The sequence below is a fragment of the Melitaea cinxia genome, chromosome 13 (genome assembly GCF_905220565.1).
Source record: "Melitaea cinxia chromosome 13, ilMelCinx1.1, whole genome shotgun sequence".
NCBI classification, from domain to species: domain Eukaryota; kingdom Metazoa; phylum Arthropoda; class Insecta; order Lepidoptera; family Nymphalidae; genus Melitaea; species Melitaea cinxia.
Window position 1 is genome coordinate 4,965,895 of NC_059406.1, and position 18,098 is coordinate 4,983,992.

Below are 18,098 nucleotides of genomic sequence, written 5' to 3' on the forward strand. Positions count from 1 at the left end.
GAGAGAAAAGGCAAATAAGCTTACAATGACGGTAAACTACGGAAAAATAACGTAACATTCTATTTTCTGCTATGTTGTACCTCAATAATTAGGCTTCCTACTCTTTTTCTTAAGCAATCACTCGCACAAATCTTACATGACCATAAAAGTACTACCAAATTACATACAGTATAAACACATATGTATGTCTATACCTAACCTTTCTTACCTTTCAGGAAGAAGGTTATCGACAGTGCGGTCCTTGGCTTCCAGACCCTGACGCCGCAAGTCACACTCGGTTGTCGAATTTATTAATTCTATCGTTATACTTGGTTAATTACTTCATTTTGATATAATGTAATATGAAAATAATTAAAAAACGAATGTGTTTAGACCACACGACTGAAGTAAACTTCTTTAGCTCCTACAGCAACATTACTGTGTGTCGTATATACGAAACGTAGCTCTCTCGCACTCATTAACTTAAATCTCCCTCTCAACTTCCGTTCGCCTCACCCGATAACATTTTTCGTAACGCTGTCGTCACGAATTCACCAGTGTACTCCCCAAGTCAAGCGTGCGTAAAGATTTACTTCAATAATCACCATGTGTTACGGGTTCCTATAGGTGTTTCCGTTTATATTTCATTTAGTCATCTTTTGTATTTACGTTACTTCTGACATATTGTAATTGAAAGACAAACTTTAAAAAACCTTATATATAAAAATTATTGGTACTGAAAATACCGAATAATTGATAATATAAAATAGGATTCAAATGCTTAAAAATTAATTTGATACAATTAAGCTTATTATTTACCTATATAATTTTATTTTGCACCTTTTACTCTTATTACCTACGATGCGTACAGATAATAATAAATAGTTAATAATTATAATTAATATCATAAATATTTGTCTCTGAAATATTAAAATAAAACACAATTGATAAATCCTTTTAATTCGTTTTATTTCATATTTAATATACTTACTTAATTATTTGGTTCGGAAATGTATGTATTACTTATCGTGACAAAGATAACAAATCTTCAAACAATTACCTAACACTTCCTGTTGAACAATGCTTACTTGATAATAATAATTAGAAAATTAAAAGACACTGCATTACTTTAGAAAGTTTTAATGTGTAGTATCAGTTGCATCTAATTTGCGAAAAGTTTACTTAAAAAATTGTCATAATATCCTTGGAAAGTTATAAAAAATAAAAAGATATCTGGGAATTGTGTAAAAACGTGTCTACACCGAGTACGAAATTGAGATTCGTTTTTTTTTCAACGGCTGAAAGTTAAACATTTCAAATGTTCTTGACTATGAGTAGACTCGCTTCACACTATACCTAATGGTTCATAGTTTTAACAATATAACATCGAGAATTATTTTTATTTTATTATACGTATATTAACTTCATGCTCATTGTTCCTTTGTGTCTATTTTATAATAGATACCGATACTATTAAAAGAAACTTTAATACTGGAATTGTAAGTTGTAATATTTATTATTTTTTTGAGTGCCCTGAAAGATTAAATGTTTGTGTTGATCGTTTATGTAAATCAATTTCGCTGTGATATTTTTCTGACATCTTGACTCTATGAAGCCGCGCTGACATAATATGTGTACACTCATATTTAATTTTAAGTTAAGGACACTCATATTTAACAGCTTAGCTGTGTGGTTAGCTGGTTACGGCAATGAAGAAAATAGCCACCCCCTTTCTTCCCGTGGGTGTCGTAAGAGGCGATTAAGGGATGACACAGTTCCACTACCACCTTGGAACTTAAAAAGCCGACCGATGGCGGAATAACCATCCAACTGCTGGCTTAGAAATACACAGGGCAAAGACGGGCAGCAGCGTCTTCAGTGCGACAAAGCCAGCCCTGCGGTTACCACCCCGCCTGCCCAGCGTGGTGACTATGGGCAACACACATGAGTTTACGCCATTTATGGCGCGAACTCGTGGAGGCTTATGTCCAGCAGTGGACTGCGATAGGCTGAAATGATGATGATGATACGAGTCTATTACTTTGTATAGTGTACTGTCATAACGTCAACACGTCTTCAATTGTAGCAAAGATCAGCACTCTCTTGAAACTCACCCACACTTATGTTAAATGCGTATTGAAACTGTTTTAGTATTTGTCAGTAATAAAACGTTCAATGTAACAGTACCCGTCATACACCGAACAATACACAATAGAACAATGGCGCTCCATCCTCATTTCTATTCTGCGCTATTCTCGACTCAATTGTGTTAGATATCTAATCGACGGAAACAAAATAAATATGAAATTTCCTTAGCAATATAACCAGATGTTTTACATTGTTACATTCATCGCTTCTTAACTTAACAATTTCAATAATAATTTATAATAAATAGGATAAATTTTGAACATCCAAATTTTCATAAACTTATATTTTACAATACACAAATAAAACATTTTTTTCACAAATACTGTGTTATTTGAATCGAAAATGTTGGTAGCATGATTCAAATATATGTATAACAGCGTTAACAGATTCTAGATGTTAGTATTTATGGTTTAAAATTAAGGTGAGTATAGACGGGAGCAATTCTTAAGCATCTTCATATAATGTAACGTGTCTCAAAGGCTTAATCAACCGTCATAACAATTTACGTATCCTCTTAATTTACTTTTACTGCGTTTATATATAGGTAAGACCTCGATATTTATAAAAAAACCTGTCTGCAGACCCCAATTACCTTCGGATGTACCGAGGTCTTGTCTCTACTCACCCACATACCTCCACAACTTATGTTTTATAAATAAACTTACATCACAAGTATTTAGAACATAACATTTATTTCATAAGGAATTGTAAGCTAAAAATAAAGTTTTAAATTGAAATGAGTTTTATTCTAATAAGTTTTAAACTGTCTAATGAACAAACATGACTTTTTAATAAACAATACTTAGTGAATACAATGGAAAAATAAGGAAAATAAATTCGATCAATCTTAAATCTAATGATAGCTTATATAATTTTAATAAAAAATAGATTAAAATTTTTGTGTCATACTTGCATTTGTTAAATGTTAATGTCCGAAAATAGTTACTGATATCTTTCAAAGCAAAATTAAATCATAATCTTCACCGAAATAAATTATACAAAACACTTCTTTTAAAATAGTATCCTTATACTTTACATAATACCAAAACAAGTCTAATAAAAGTACGTAAAGAAATATATTAGGCAATCAAAAATAAAACTAGGTACGTATAAATAGGTGTTAGTTAATAGTAAGTAGGTACATTTTGTTGTTAGATGCTTAACTTGATATTAACTAAAGAAACATCAAACCTGTGACAATCAAATCATTTCGGACCTTAACATTAACGTAACGGTCGTAACCTACTTTCAAATACTATACGGAATTATTTCAAACGCTAATTAGTATTAAAATATCATCTTTTGAGCTCCTACAGTGGGTTGTCCGATATTTAATCCCATCAAAAATATTATATTTAATTTATATCTATTATAACATCTTTTGAATGCGGCTCGCAACACTATTTATAGAAAAGATTAAATTCTCGAATGTCTACCTAACTACAGTTTGTAAAAACATGAATTCGATCTCAACATCCACGTTATTTCCTTGTAATCATTTCATATTTTGGCACCAATTATCCTATGTTATCATTAAACACAATTACTTTTTTTTTAATTCTTTAAACTGGATTTTACATTAAGATAAAAGAAAACTGTTCATAATAGGTATTTCTGATCACCATTGTTTGACGTCGCTACGTAGGGTTCGTAAAAATACTCAGAACAGAGATATTCTAAGATTTTTCCAAAGTATTATTTCTTTAAAAATTGATTTTGCTAAAGAAACAATATAAATACAGAAAAGGTATCACGCCTATTATTGTGCATATTTATTAAGTCTTCAAAGATGTATTTCAACTATTATTGACATACATTGCTGGGTGATACTGTTTAATTCAAAGACATGTACCGCATGTACGGCATGACCTTAATATATAAATTAAACATACCTAGCAATGTTGAAAGTGCTACCTAACTATACGCTTACTTGAGAACGCTTAATTGATTATAGCGTCGTTTTATGCAACCCAGTTATATTGTTATTATTATATATGGAGTCGTCCATTAATCACACCCGGCTAGAGGAGGTGGGGTTCGGGTAAAAAACACGAAATATCACAAGGTAGGAGGGCTGTAATGAGATATCACGTTATTTATTTTTCGTTGAACACGAAATTTCTTAACTTTGGTTGAAAAAAAACAACAAATATCCAAAACTTTCATATCTCTCTGAACATTGTATCTATATTGAACACTATCGTAATGCTTTATTTTTTGACGTGACAACGTCTAATAAATCGATGAACGCGGCTGCATGCACGAAAAGGGATGACTCATATATATCCCGTTACGATCATTGTCCCATTACGCTCATTGTACGCTTGCGCCGCATCTATCTCTCTACCAATCGATTGGCCTATTCTATGCGTCCAAGGGGATGTTTTGTTATAACGTTGTCACCAACCACCTTTGTTGTATAAACCAACATAACTTCAATTTAAATGGACGACCCCTGTCATATTATTTAATTAAAAATTATTTCCACAGTAAATGTCTACTTCCTTAATCACCCTCTTTACTCTTAAAAAATCTTGATAACTCATTAAAACATTACCACACTACCAAATGGCCAAGACAAACAATGATTAATAATACAAGGAATATCCTTACTATTGTTATTAGTAAAATTGTGACGAATTTAAAATCAATTTTTTAAAATATTTGATTGCAATAGTTATTAACTTTAGACATTCATTGGAAATGAAAAATATATTTTTTGTTCTTTTGAAACATAAAGACACATTTGTTTACGCCTTTCTTAGAAAAAATATTTAACACTTCTCGTTCTATGAAAATTTCTTTAATATTTTTGTATTGCTCTTACTAAGAAGCAAAAATAAACGATGATTAATAATACAAGGAATATTCTTACTATTATTATTATTAGACGTGTAAGTAAGATAGATACAAGATTAAAATTTAATGTAACATTTAATGTTTGAAATAAAGGAGCGAAAAACTATAAAATAAAATAACAGCTTAAAGTAAACATTTCATCTTTGGTAAAAACATATCATAAACTCATATATATAAATAAATCTAAAAAATCTGTGATTATATCAAGTTTAATTTTAATATAATAATAAATAAAAATCAATTTTTCTTTTCATCGCCAACGTAGGTACTCAATCCATTATCCGTTGTTCAAGGTCAAAATATCAAATATTATAATTACTATCGTTACATTCAACGAATTACGGACTATAGTAAACCTTAAAGAAGTTTGTTTTATTACCAAATTTATTTCAAAATGGGAAAGAAATATTGCAAATATTGCAGAGAAGTTGTGCAATAAAATAACTCTTCCCGCCCTTAACTATTTTAATAATAAAAAAAAATAAGTTTATAATTTTCATAGCATCAAATTGTTTTCGATATTTATATGTATATATATATATATATAAAATACATAGTATCACGAATCACATCAGGTAATGGTAACTTTCGTGACGAAAACCTAGCTTCTGTTGACATCGTAACGCTAAGGAAGAGAAAAAGTCGTACTTCTACACAAGTCCGTGGCGATGAAAAGGTAAAAGGAATATACCCGAATTAGTTATTAAGTACCAAAATAATAATGAAATAAAATAAATGTTCCGCCTTCTTCTTACCTAAGTATTTACATATTTTAATTTAGCACGTCCGAAACAATCAATTCAAATTAAAAAATGTACGTAATTGTCAATTATAACTGACAGACCCGCGTGATTGGCAACTGTAACTGACAAAACAACGTGATTGGCAAATGTAATTGACGAAACCACGTGATTGGCAACTGTAATTGACAAAACCGTGTAATTGGAAATTACAATTTAAAAAACTACTTGATTGATAATTGCAATTCTCATGTATCCGAGCTGACCCTCGATGGTTGTCAATCATTATTACATTTGAATTTTTAATTTAACTTCAATCGCAATATAAAATAACGCAAACACAATTGCCATTGATCGTCTCGAGACGACTTTATAAATAAATAAACTGTAATATTGTCATGGTACGACATAAAATACGAAAAAGCAGAAAATTTTAAAAACTCTCTACAAAATATAAACAAAAAGTAACAACCAGGTTAATAGTTACAGCTTTGGTTTGATATTCCTAAAAGAATCCATATATAATTTTATAATTGACAAAAAAAGTTTCGAAACATAATGTTACTTATACGCATAAATACAAAAAGGACAAAATCCAAATTCTTAAAACGAACAATACTTTTCTTTGGTAAACTTATATGCCACTCAAAAGAGTCATTAACTTACTATCTTAAATATATTTAAAATACACCTTGTGCAAAACAAAATATCAAACGGTTGTGACGTTCTAATATAATAAAATATATTAAATAATAATGTCATGGAATGTTACATCTATCCTTAAATATTAATTGCAAATTTAAGTAAATAGCTTTTCATAGAATATTGATAAACTGAAAAAAAAAATGTTTTTAACAAAGACTAATATTTTACCTGTGGTAAAAATATTACAAAAAAAAAATTGCATTTTTCATCAACATATTTTCTCACAACCATAACAATTATAGTGCAAAAGATACCTAATTCAATTTATGAACGAGGGATTTGACAAACAAGACTACAGATTAAAGTATAATTTTGGCAACAAAATAATAATTATTGTCTTTAACACAGGGCTTTTAATAAGGATACCGATAACGTTACCTCTGACCTCATTAAATAAAAATGTTTTTAACATCTCGTTAGACGTTGCCGCTCCGTGCAAAAATTGTTCAACTCAACGCCCGGGCATACCCGTACCCCGTCAAGTCGCGCTGGGGATTAATAAGAGCGGCAGTAGGGTGTGGCATTAAATTATAACGTTATGCGGTAGTTGTAGGGTACGTAAAAGTTCGTACCTACTTTTATTAATTTTTACTCGATCGCATCACAGTTACTGCTTTAAAATAAATATCATTTTCATCTATTAATTAAGAGAAAGATAAAAAATATATAGGTAATAATAATTAGAATAGTGAAAACTACGAATTTTATCGTAGCCTAAATGTAGATTATGGCTTCACACCCGAAAGTAGCCAAATCGCATGCAGGTACGTCGGAATGTTCGCAAATGTTATTTGGAAGTACATAAGTATTTCTCAATGGTTTTGATTGCAAATAAAGATATTCATTTTTATTATTATTTGCAAAATTATTAAAATTTTAAGTAAAACTTTTTAGATGCTGCCAAATATAATAATAATTTTAATAATAAGTATTTCGCTTGACCTTCATACAAAGGCTTTTGCTGACAACAATATAAATTTAGTACATATTTCAAGTCAAAACGATTTAATGGTTGCAGACACTATGTACTTATGTTGAGGTAACTTCTAAAAAATCCTACAATATGTTTGGGCGTCGGCTTAAAAGCACGGTTAGTGTATGAAAGTTTTATGGTTGTTCTTTATTTTAAAGGGCTGTTTCTCGGTCGATGTCTGTACATCGGTGAAGTTCGTCTCATTCTTCTTCGGATTCTGAATCAGAATCAGGTATCGTGTTGAACCAGTTCTCCCAGTTCGATGAATTGTCCATCGTGGTGCGACTAAAAATAAAATTATTACAATTTTTAATATTTGAATTACAATAAAAATAATCTTTATAATAAAGAGAACTTCTTTCTAACAATTACTACGATACTAATTCCAGTTTATCAATCAAACCAGAACATCCATATTAAATGATACACGACCTATTTAAATAGTATGTAGGTAGGCAAGCTGTGTGGTTACGGCAGTAAACAATATAGCCACCCCTTTCTTCCCGCGGATGTTGTAAGAAATGACTAAGCGATAGCACAGTTCCGTCACCCGTGGCGCGTGACGGGCTGCGGCAGCGTGGCGGTGGCGGGCGGCGGCGCGGGCGGCGGCGGCGCGCGGCGCTGCAGCGTCTGCGTGCCGTAGTGTGATAGTGGTGGGAGTGGAGGTGTCGAGGGCACTCACCCGTGGCGCGTGACGGGCTGCGGCAGCGTGGCGGTGGCGGGCGGCGGCGCGGGCGGCGGCGGCGCGCGGCGCTGCAGCGTCTGCGTGCCGTAGTGTGATAGTGGTGGGAGTGGAGGTGTCGAGGGCACTCACCCGTGGCGCGTGACGGGCTGCGGCAGCGTGGCGGTGGCGGGCGGCGGCGCGGGCGGCGGCGGCGCGCGGCGCTGCAGCGTCTGCGTGCCGTAGTGTGATAGTGGTGGGAGTGGAGGTGTCGAGGGCACTCACCCGTGGCGCGTGACGGGCTGCGGCAGCGTGGCGGTGGCGGGCGGCGGCGCGGGCGGCGGCGGCGCGCGGCGCTGCAGCGTCTGCGTGCCGTAGTGTGATAGTGGTGGGAGTGGAGGTGTCGAGGGCACTCACCCGTGGCGCGTGACGGGCTGCGGCAGCGTGGCGGTGGCGGGCGGCGGCGCGGGCGGCGGCGGCGCGCGGCGCTGCAGCGTCTGCGTGCCGTAGTGTGATAGTGGTGGGAGTGGAGGTGTCGAGGGCACTCACCCGTGGCGCGTGACGGGCTGCGGCAGCGTGGCGGTGGCGGGCGGCGGCGCGGGCGGCGGCGGCGCGCGGCGCTGCAGCGTCTGCGTGCCGTAGTGTGATAGTGGTGGGAGTGGAGGTGTCGAGGGCACTCACCCGTGGCGCGTGACGGGCTGCGGCAGCGTGGCGGTGGCGGGCGGCGGCGCGGGCGGCGGCGGCGCGCGGCGCTGCAGCGTCTGCGTGCCGTAGTGTGATAGTGGTGGGAGTGGAGGTGTCGAGGGCACTCACCCGTGGCGCGTGACGGGCTGCGGCAGCGTGGCGGTGGCGGGCGGCGGCGCGGGCGGCGGCGGCGCGCGGCGCTGCAGCGTCTGCGTGCCGTAGTGTGATAGTGGTGGGAGTGGAGGTGTCGAGGGCACTCACCCGTGGCGCGTGACGGGCTGCGGCAGCGTGGCGGTGGCGGGCGGCGGCGCGGGCGGCGGCGGCGCGCGGCGCTGCAGCGTCTGCGTGCCGTAGTGTGATAGTGGTGGGAGTGGAGGTGTCGAGGGCACTCACCCGTGGCGCGTGACGGGCTGCGGCAGCGTGGCGGTGGCGGGCGGCGGCGCGGGCGGCGGCGGCGCGCGGCGCTGCAGCGTCTTGTAACGTAGTAAAATTGTGGTGCATAGCGACATCTAGTTATAGCCGCGGTATTACTATTGATCCTGGTATTGAGGTTTATCTAGCGAAGCTTGCGGGCTCACTAGATGGCGTGCTTGGAGAGTTGCTATGTATTTGCACGGTTTTGTTTCTACATTGTTTCATATTTAAATATTTATTTAATTGCTTAGGATTTTTGTCTAAATTGTTTTTATAAATAATATTAAAAAAAAAATAAAAATATATAGATTTATTTCGGTTTGCTGTATTGGATAAATTTTTAATTTTGAGTGGCAACACTGCCAGATTAAAGGACTTTCGCTTCGACCATGATTGGGAACGGCGAGGGAAAGATTTCACGTTTTCGTGTTTTGTTGGCCAGGTTCGCCTGCATATTAAAAATTATGTCTCTGAAGTAGAGAATAATAATTTTATTTATCTCAACAATAATGGTGAGTTAATTTCGATATTTTGGTGGGACCTTTTTCCCTTTGTGTTTGTGATAACCTTTAGGTGTCATATTAACTCGTAATTTACTTTTGTTACAGCTTCCTTATTTTGTTCATTTTGAAATAGATATTTTTATCTGATTTCGGGGATGGTGGGAACGAGAGATTACATTTATGCAATCTACTCTGGTAAGATTTTAAACCATTCTTTTAAATTTTGCATCGGTTCGATTCCGCCATTTTGACAACGTGTTTTCTTTGTTTCAGGGTTTTTTTTTTTTTCATTCTTTCATTTTTATATTTCCTTAGTATTTTATTGTTTTATTTTATTATATTACATAACTAATTAATAGAAATATGACTTTAGAAGAAAATACACTTGCGTTACCATGATGTAGGAAAAATTTAAATATGAAAAATTTATAATTTGAAATTAAGATGGAACTTAAATGAGTTACAAACAGAACTCAAACTTAAAATTATATTTCGATTTCATTCTGTCATTTTCGTTAAACTTCAATCATCGAGGACTGGATATTTGAATTTGGAATTTAAATAAAACACTAAAAGTAGAACCTTTGGGCTGGAGATCCTGCTCATCGAAACTTCCTGTTGAAACCTTAACACCCGGTGGATGTCCAGAGCAAATTGACAATTCAAGTAATTGGTATGAATTAAAGCAGAAGAGGTACAGACTTTCTCATTATTTAGTTGATCTATGCTTATTTACAAGGTTATTTGATTTCTGGTGGTATACTCGTTAAGCTCATTATACTCGTTAAGCTCATTATACTCGTTAAGCTCATTATACTCGTTAAGCTCATTATACTCGTTAAGCAATTATACTCATCACGTATTTTTTTTATGTAGTAAATATATTAAGAACCTTCTCTCTACGACTGAGCAACCTTAGTATTTGTTTAAATTGTAATTTCTGAAGTGATGGTTTTGGGGTTAGCTAGGTAGGCTTATTTATTATATTTTGTTACATGAGGGTAAGTGTAAAAAAAATGGAAATTAAACTACCTTAATGTTGAATATCTAGTTGGTTTATTATTTAAATCTTTTTTTTTTCCTACCTGCTTAAAATTTGTATATGGTCCTAGCCCTAAAGTTATATCACTATTTTCTTTGTCAACGGCACATTGTATTCCGAAATAGCCGGGCAACTTTTTCCGTCAATGTGTCGGGTGGCAAATGGCGCCCACGGATTAATTTAAATTGTGATGTTTATATACAAACATAGATGTTAGAGTGAAGCAATAAAACCCATGGTTTATTTTGAATTTTTTTTTTGTTGTAATCACAGTTTAATATCATTTTTTTGTTGCGAGTATAATTTTTTTTTTTAATGTTATCTTGTTTGATGAGTATATCACCCGTAGATTTTGAAAATACTGTAATATTAGTAGTATTTTGAGTTTTGACAATTGTCAGTGTGTAAAGAAAAAATTTTAAAAGTAAATAATTTTTTTTTTTGCATTTTGTTGGTATCAAATCATATTTGCAATTATTCATTCTTGTTTGCACTGCATATTGTGCCTTGGCATTTTGTTTATTTTTTCTTTTGGGAGGTTTTGACTTTCAAAGTTTTCCGTGAAGACGTTCTTTTGACAATTGTTAAGATTCAGTAGTTTCTTAGACATAGTTACATTTATATTTATTTATTTGATTAGATTAGTTACTTTTATTTGATTTAGAGGTTGGGGTTATACCATACCACACTTCAAGTTGTTTGGATAATTCTGATAATTTAGATTATGTATTTTCTTTATTTTATTCTGGGTTCATATAGAGTTATATGAACATTTCAACTGACCAATGTTAAATTGTATTTGGTATTTCATAGTAAGTTGATTGTTTTTGTTTAGAGTTATTATAATTTATACCTAGTTTAGGTTATATACATATTTTTTTTTGTTGAGTTGTGTATATGTAGGCTGTGCCACATTGATTATTTTGACACATAAGGCTGTATCACACCTTACAATTTTGTATGTTATTTAGTATTATTTCTTCTTTCTTCTGTATACTTTAGAAATATTATTTTGTAATGGAAGCATAGTTGTTGAGATATTATTTAGAGTAGGCTAAGTTTAAACATTTCTTTTTTTTTGTTTTTTTTTTAATAGTATGCTTAAATTCCGTATAAGTAATTTTGATTTTTGTTGAAGCTTTTGTAACCTTTTTTTTTAGTAACGATAATACCACCGGGATCCATTTCTAATATCTTGGCTGTACCGATTTTTATAAATCAAAATGGAACAAACTTTTGTGCAATTTCACTCTCTTTTGAAAGACGAATTAACTTATGAGGTGTCCATTCGTTCTGAAACGCCAGCACCTACTGTGCTTGGTTTAAAGAAACAATTAAAACATTTAATAACAGAGATTCCTTCTGAATCAATTTTGGAAACGGACATTGATGCTGAAACCGAGTTGGAGGTTGTTTCTCAAAAACTTCAGGATTTAAAAGATTTAATTAAGAAATTTGAGGAAAATAAAGAGCGACATATTCTTTGTAGGGCTAAAGCTTTAGCGTCACATTTATATTTCAGAAATTTAAGAATACATTCTTCCGAGCTCACCCTAAAAGGTAAGAGGAGTGAGATAAGTTCAAAATTGGAAATTCTAATTTCAAGATTGGAACCTAACAATGATTGGGCTCAGGAAAGCGAATCTTTGACTTCAGACAGCTCCACAGTAGAATGCACTGGGGACAAAAATGTCGCCAAGTGGAAGTTAACTTACAATGGACAGGGAGACCCACGTAGCTTCATCGAACGTGTGGAAGAATATAAGAAGTCTTATGGAGTTTCAGATTCGAAGCTGTTCATTTCTGCCTTTCATCTTTTTACAGGTAAAGCTTTATTGTGGTTCAGAGGTAATAAATCATTAGTCTCAAATTGGTTAGAATTAAAAAAGTTATTTTTGGAAGAATTTGACGCAGTCGATTATGATCATAGGTTAATTGGAGAAATCAGAGCTCGTACGCAAGGCCCCGATGAACCAGTGTGTATTTATTTTTCGGTAATGTTCTGTATGTTTGCGAGATTAACGACTCAACTTTCTGAAAAACAAAAATTAGACATTCTTTTACATAACATTCGTCCATGTTATTCCGAGCAACTGGCCCTAGTAACCATAGATTCAGTAGCGGTTTTGAAAGAAAAGTGTCGTAAACTAGAGGCTGCCAAACAACGTTCTGCTTTATTTTCGGAGCCCAGTAGTAATAAAGCGCTTCTAAGTTCTGAGTTTGCTTACAAACCGAATTCAAAACAAGTAAACACAGTTTCGGCGACAGCGGTTAAGGTTAATAGGAGTGAAGATAATAATTTGTTACAGTCAAAAAGAAAACTTTGTTATAAATGTGGTAAGGGTAACCACAACTTTAAATTTTGTAGGGTTGTTCCGAGGTCTCTAAGGTGTTTTTCGTGTGGATTGCAGAACTACACAGTTAAAACATGTCCAGTGTGTAGTAAGAGGGCTTTGGTTAGACAACCACCTTCAGATAAAAATTCAAAAAACTAATATACCAGGACTGTGCAGAGACACAATTACATAGTGGTGTCAATTATAGTAAAACAACTTGCATACCTGACACAGTTCTGTTTTCAATTAATGAAAAGGATGTTAGACCACATTTACAGACTTCAGTAGACAACTTAGAGATTACAGGATTACTAGATTCCGGTGCTTGCGCGTCAATTTTGGGTAACCAGGCGCACAAGGTTTTTTTGAAAATGGGTTACAAATTACATGTGGATAATGACACCACATTTTCTGTGGCAAATGGGGACCAACTCCATTGCTTGGGTTACATGTTTATTCCGATTACTTACAATTCTATGACTCACATTATTAAATTTTTTGTAATTCCATCTATTGTGGTAGATGTTATTTTTGGTTGTGACTTTTGGAAAACGTTTCAGTTAGCGCCAGGAATTTTTGATAATTTGGAATTGAGTAAGGCACCTTCAAGATTTTATAATTTAAATGTTATTGATAATGAACCAGTTCATACCATAAAATCGTTTGAATCATTAACAAACCAGCAAAAAGAATTAGCGAATTCAGTAGTAAATAAATTTTTGGATATTTCATCACAAAGGATAGGATTAGGTAGAACTAACTTGATTGAACATATTATTGATACCGGTGATGCTTTACCTATTAAGATTAAACAATATCCACTTTCTCCGGAAAAGAAAGAGGCGTTATGTAAAGAACTAGATAGAATGCTGGAATTGGATGTAGTCACTCCTAGTGAGAGTCCTTGGAATAACCCAGTGATCTTGGTTAAAAAGGCAAATGGAGACTGGAGATTTTGCTTGGATTGCCGTAAGTTAAACTCAGTAACCAAGGGGGATTCATATTCGATTCCGTACATTCCGCAAATTCTGGATAGCCTAAAAGAAGCTAAATTTTTGTCATCAATTGATTTAAGTTCTAGTTTTTGGCAAATTCCGTTAAGTGAAGATTCTCAAGAGAAAACTAGTTTCACAGTTCCGGGTAGGGGTTTGTTTAAATTTAAAGTTATGCCTTTTGGCTTATGCGGTGCTCCAGCACGACAACAGAGATTAATGGACCGGTTATTTAATCAAAATTTTTGTAACGATATAACGAATGGGAGAGTTTTTTGTTATATAGACGACATTGTGATTTGCTCTTCAGATTTTGAAACGCATTTAATTTTGTTAAATAGAGTTTTGGATAAATTAGAAATGGCTAAATTGTCAATAAATTTTGAAAAATGTAGTTTTTTTCGGAAATCATTACGTTATTTAGGGTACATGGTAGATGAATTCGGGTTACGGACTGATCCAGAGAAGGTTGCCGCGGTCATGAATTTTCCGACACCAAAATCCGCACAGGATGTAAAAATATTTTTAGGTACATGTTCCTGGTATAGACGCTTTATTAGAAACTTTTCGACTATAGCAGCCCCACTCAATAGATTAACTAGTAAAGGCAAGAACGCACCAAAATTTGAGTGGAGTGAACAAGCAGAGGTGGCATTTAATACTTTGAAAAATGCACTAGTAACGGCACCTGTGCTTGCGGTTCCGAATTTCGACAAGCCATTTAAGGTACATTGCGATGCTTCAGCTTATGGAGTTGGCGGTATGTTGACACAAGAGGTAGATGGACATGATCATCCCATCGCATATGTCAGTAGGAGTTTAAATAAAAATGAAAGGAATTACAGTGCGACAGAACGCGAAGCTCTTGCTGTCATTTTTGCAGTGGAGAAATTTCAAGCTTATTTTGGTTCAAAAACAATTACGATTATTACGGATCATGCATCGCTTAAGTGGTTTTTGAATTTGGAAAATCCCTCTGGGAGATTGGCCAGATGGGGTTGCAGATTGTCACAGTATAATTTTATTATTGAGCATAGAAAGGGTAGTGATAACGTAGTTCCGGATACCTTGTCGAGACTCATAAAGGTTGATGTGGTTAAAGTTGGACGAAGTAGTTCGGGACAACAGACTATCGTTGATGACTGGTATGACAAAATATTCAATGGTTGTAAAAATAATCCAGCCAATTTTCCAAATTTTTGCATTTTGAATAATAAATTGTTCCGTTTCAGTAAATGTAAATACCAGCTTTTGAGTGAGTTCGATTGGAAAGAGGTAGTCCATAAGAGCGACATTAATAGGATTTTGAAAGAAAACCATGCAGACCCAACTGCTGGTCATTTCGGCGTGTTCAAAACTCATCGTAGAATATCACTTCGATACTTTTGGCGCGGTATGTATAAGGATGTGGTTGATTATGTTAAAAATTGTGATGTTTGTGCTGCTTATAAGCATACAACAACAGCCACTCCTGGTTTATTAGGAAAACCAAAAGTCTGTAGTAGACCGTTTCAGGTTATTTCTGCTGATCTGGTAGGACCTTTGCCCAGATCTAGATCAGGTTTTACGTTTCTTTTTGTAGTAACTTGTTGCTTCTCAAAATATACAATGTTGTTTCCGTTAAGGCGTGCCACAGGTGCCGCTGTTGTAAAGGCGCTTGAGAATTTTGTTTTTCTGAACCATAGTGTTCCGGAAACGGTGATTGTGGACAATGGATCGCAATTCACGGGTTCCGAATTCCGTAATCTCACAAAGCGTTACAATATTCCGAATTTGCATTACACACCATTGTATACACCACAAGTAAATCTTGTAGAGAGGTATAACAAGACTGTTATGACTGCAGTAGCTGCTTTTGTGAAAGACAACCACAGGTCCTGGGATGAAAACTTGTATAAAGTCCAGTTTGCCATTAACAGCGCGGTAAACGAGTCCACTGGTTTCTCCCCGTTTTTTCTTGTCCATGGAAGAGAACCGGTACTAAATGGTTCCTTTTATAAAGACTCGGATAAGGATTACGAGGTAGGAATGCCAAGGGAGGAATATGCTGGAAATTTTGGAATTTTACAGGACATATTTCGTCAAGTCAGAGAGAATTTGTTCCAGGCTCATGCAGAGAATGCAACGCATTATAATTTACGGCGCAGACCAGCACGTTATGCGGTAGGCGATATTGTGTGGAAAAAGACGTATACACAAAGCGATGCTGAGAAATTTTTTACAGCCAAGTTGGCTCCTAAATATGAAAAGTGCAGGGTAGTAAAAGTTTTGTCACCTCTAGTGTATGAGTTGGTTAGAGTTGCTGACAACCATCCTATAGGTACTTGGCATATTAAGGATTTTAAGAGGTAAATATTTAGCATTTCATTTTTGTGGTCTTTACTGTTTGGATATTTAAGTTTCGACTATATTCAATTAGTTTTTTTTTGAGTGTGTAGTGATGTACTGAGTTAGCAGTTACATTACCATGGTTTGAATAGGGATTGATGAAGTTGATGTAAGTAAGGTTAGGATGCTTGAGATTTGAGTGTTCGTGGAAGACTAGCAAAAGGGAGTAAATAACTTGTGATGCTGATATTTACTGTCTTAAGATTTTGGCTGATTGATACATTGTATTTTTTTTATTTTTTTTGGATTTTTCCGTGTATTTTCCGTTTTGTTTAGTTCCTGGGTTATTGAATTTCATTTCAAGATTCTGATTTTAGGTCTTTGTTATGATCAGTTCCAGGAAAAATTATAACTTCTTATTTAGTACCAAGTCTAATAAATAGTAGAAACTTTTGCATTTTCTTGTGATTAGTCGCTAGGAAGGGCGCACTACTACACATGATTCGATTTCAAACATTGTCTTTTGACAATTGTATTCCGGCGGTTGGCAGCAAGGAGTGAGTCACCGTGGAGATAGCTTCATTGCATTTAACAATGAGCTGGGAGGTGATGTCAAGGTGCTCTCACTTAAGCACATTTTAATACACCGCAATATTATTGTTTTTTTTTCTTTTGCTGTATATATAGTATACGTTAGTGTTTGCATTTTTTTAATTGTTCCGGATAGTTTAGTTGGAATTTCTTTAGTTCAGGTCTGAAACGCTGAGGGCAGCGTGGTTCACCCGGTGAACCTTTTCGTAAGGGGGGGGGTATTGTAACGTAGTAAAATTGTGGTGCATAGCGACATCTAGTTATAGCCGCGGTATTACTATTGATCCTGGTATTGAGGTTTATCTAGCGAAGCTTGCGGGCTCACTAGATGGCGTGCTTGGAGAGTTGCTATGTATTTGCACGGTTTTGTTTCTACATTGTTTCATATTTAAATATTTATTTAATTGCTTAGGATTTTTGTCTAAATTGTTTTTATAAATAATATTAAAAAAAAAATAAAAATATATAGATTTATTTCGGTTTGCTGTATTGGATAAATTTTTAATTTTGAGTGGCAACACTGCCAGATTAAAGGACTTTCGCTTCGACCATGATTGGGAACGGCGAGGGAAAGATTTCACGTTTTCGTGTTTTGTTGGCCAGGTTCGCCTGCATATTAAAAATTATGTCTCTGAAGTAGAGAATAATAATTTTATTTATCTCAACAATAATGGTGAGTTAATTTCGATATTTTGGTGGGACCTTTTTCCCTTTGTGTTTGTGATAACCTTTAGGTGTCATATTAACTCGTAATTTACTTTTGTTACAGCTTCCTTATTTTGTTCATTTTGAAATAGATATTTTTATCTGATTTCGGGGATGGTGGGAACGAGAGATTACATTTATGCAATCTACTCTGGTAAGATTTTAAACCATTCTTTTAAATTTTGCATCGGTTCGATTCCGCCATTTTGACAACGTGTTTTCTTTGTTTCAGGGTTTTTTTTTTTTTCATTCTTTCATTTTTATATTTCCTTAGTATTTTATTGTTTTATTTTATTATATTACATAACTAATTAATAGAAATATGACTTTAGAAGAAAATACACTTGCGTTACCATGATGTAGGAAAAATTTAAATATGAAAAATTTATAATTTGAAATTAAGATGGAACTTAAATGAGTTACAAACAGAACTCAAAC

The 18,098-nt window shown here is 35.4% G+C and overlaps 1 protein-coding gene and 2 long non-coding RNA genes across 3 annotated transcripts in view; all 3 read left to right on the forward strand.

Annotated features, from left to right (window-relative positions):
* Positions 1-378, forward strand: part of LOC123659269 (voltage-dependent calcium channel subunit alpha-2/delta-3-like) — a 36,294-nt gene extending 35,916 nt beyond the window's left edge. The window contains exon 25 of the mRNA XM_045594518.1: positions 216-378. Coding sequence (XP_045450474.1) covers positions 216-335 — 120 coding nt within the window. The 3' untranslated portion in view covers positions 336-378. The remainder of the gene's footprint in view (positions 1-215) is intronic.
* A 9,128-nt stretch (positions 379-9,506) lies between these two features.
* Positions 9,507-9,856, forward strand: LOC123659226. The gene is made up of 2 exons (XR_006743999.1): positions 9,507-9,675; positions 9,772-9,856. It is a non-coding gene; the product is annotated as an uncharacterized LOC123659226 (long non-coding RNA).
* Positions 9,857-17,459: 7,603 nt separating this feature from the next.
* Positions 17,460-17,809, forward strand: LOC123659227. The gene is made up of 2 exons (XR_006744000.1): positions 17,460-17,628; positions 17,725-17,809. It is a non-coding gene; the product is annotated as an uncharacterized LOC123659227 (long non-coding RNA).
* Positions 17,810-18,098: the final 289 nt, after the last annotated feature.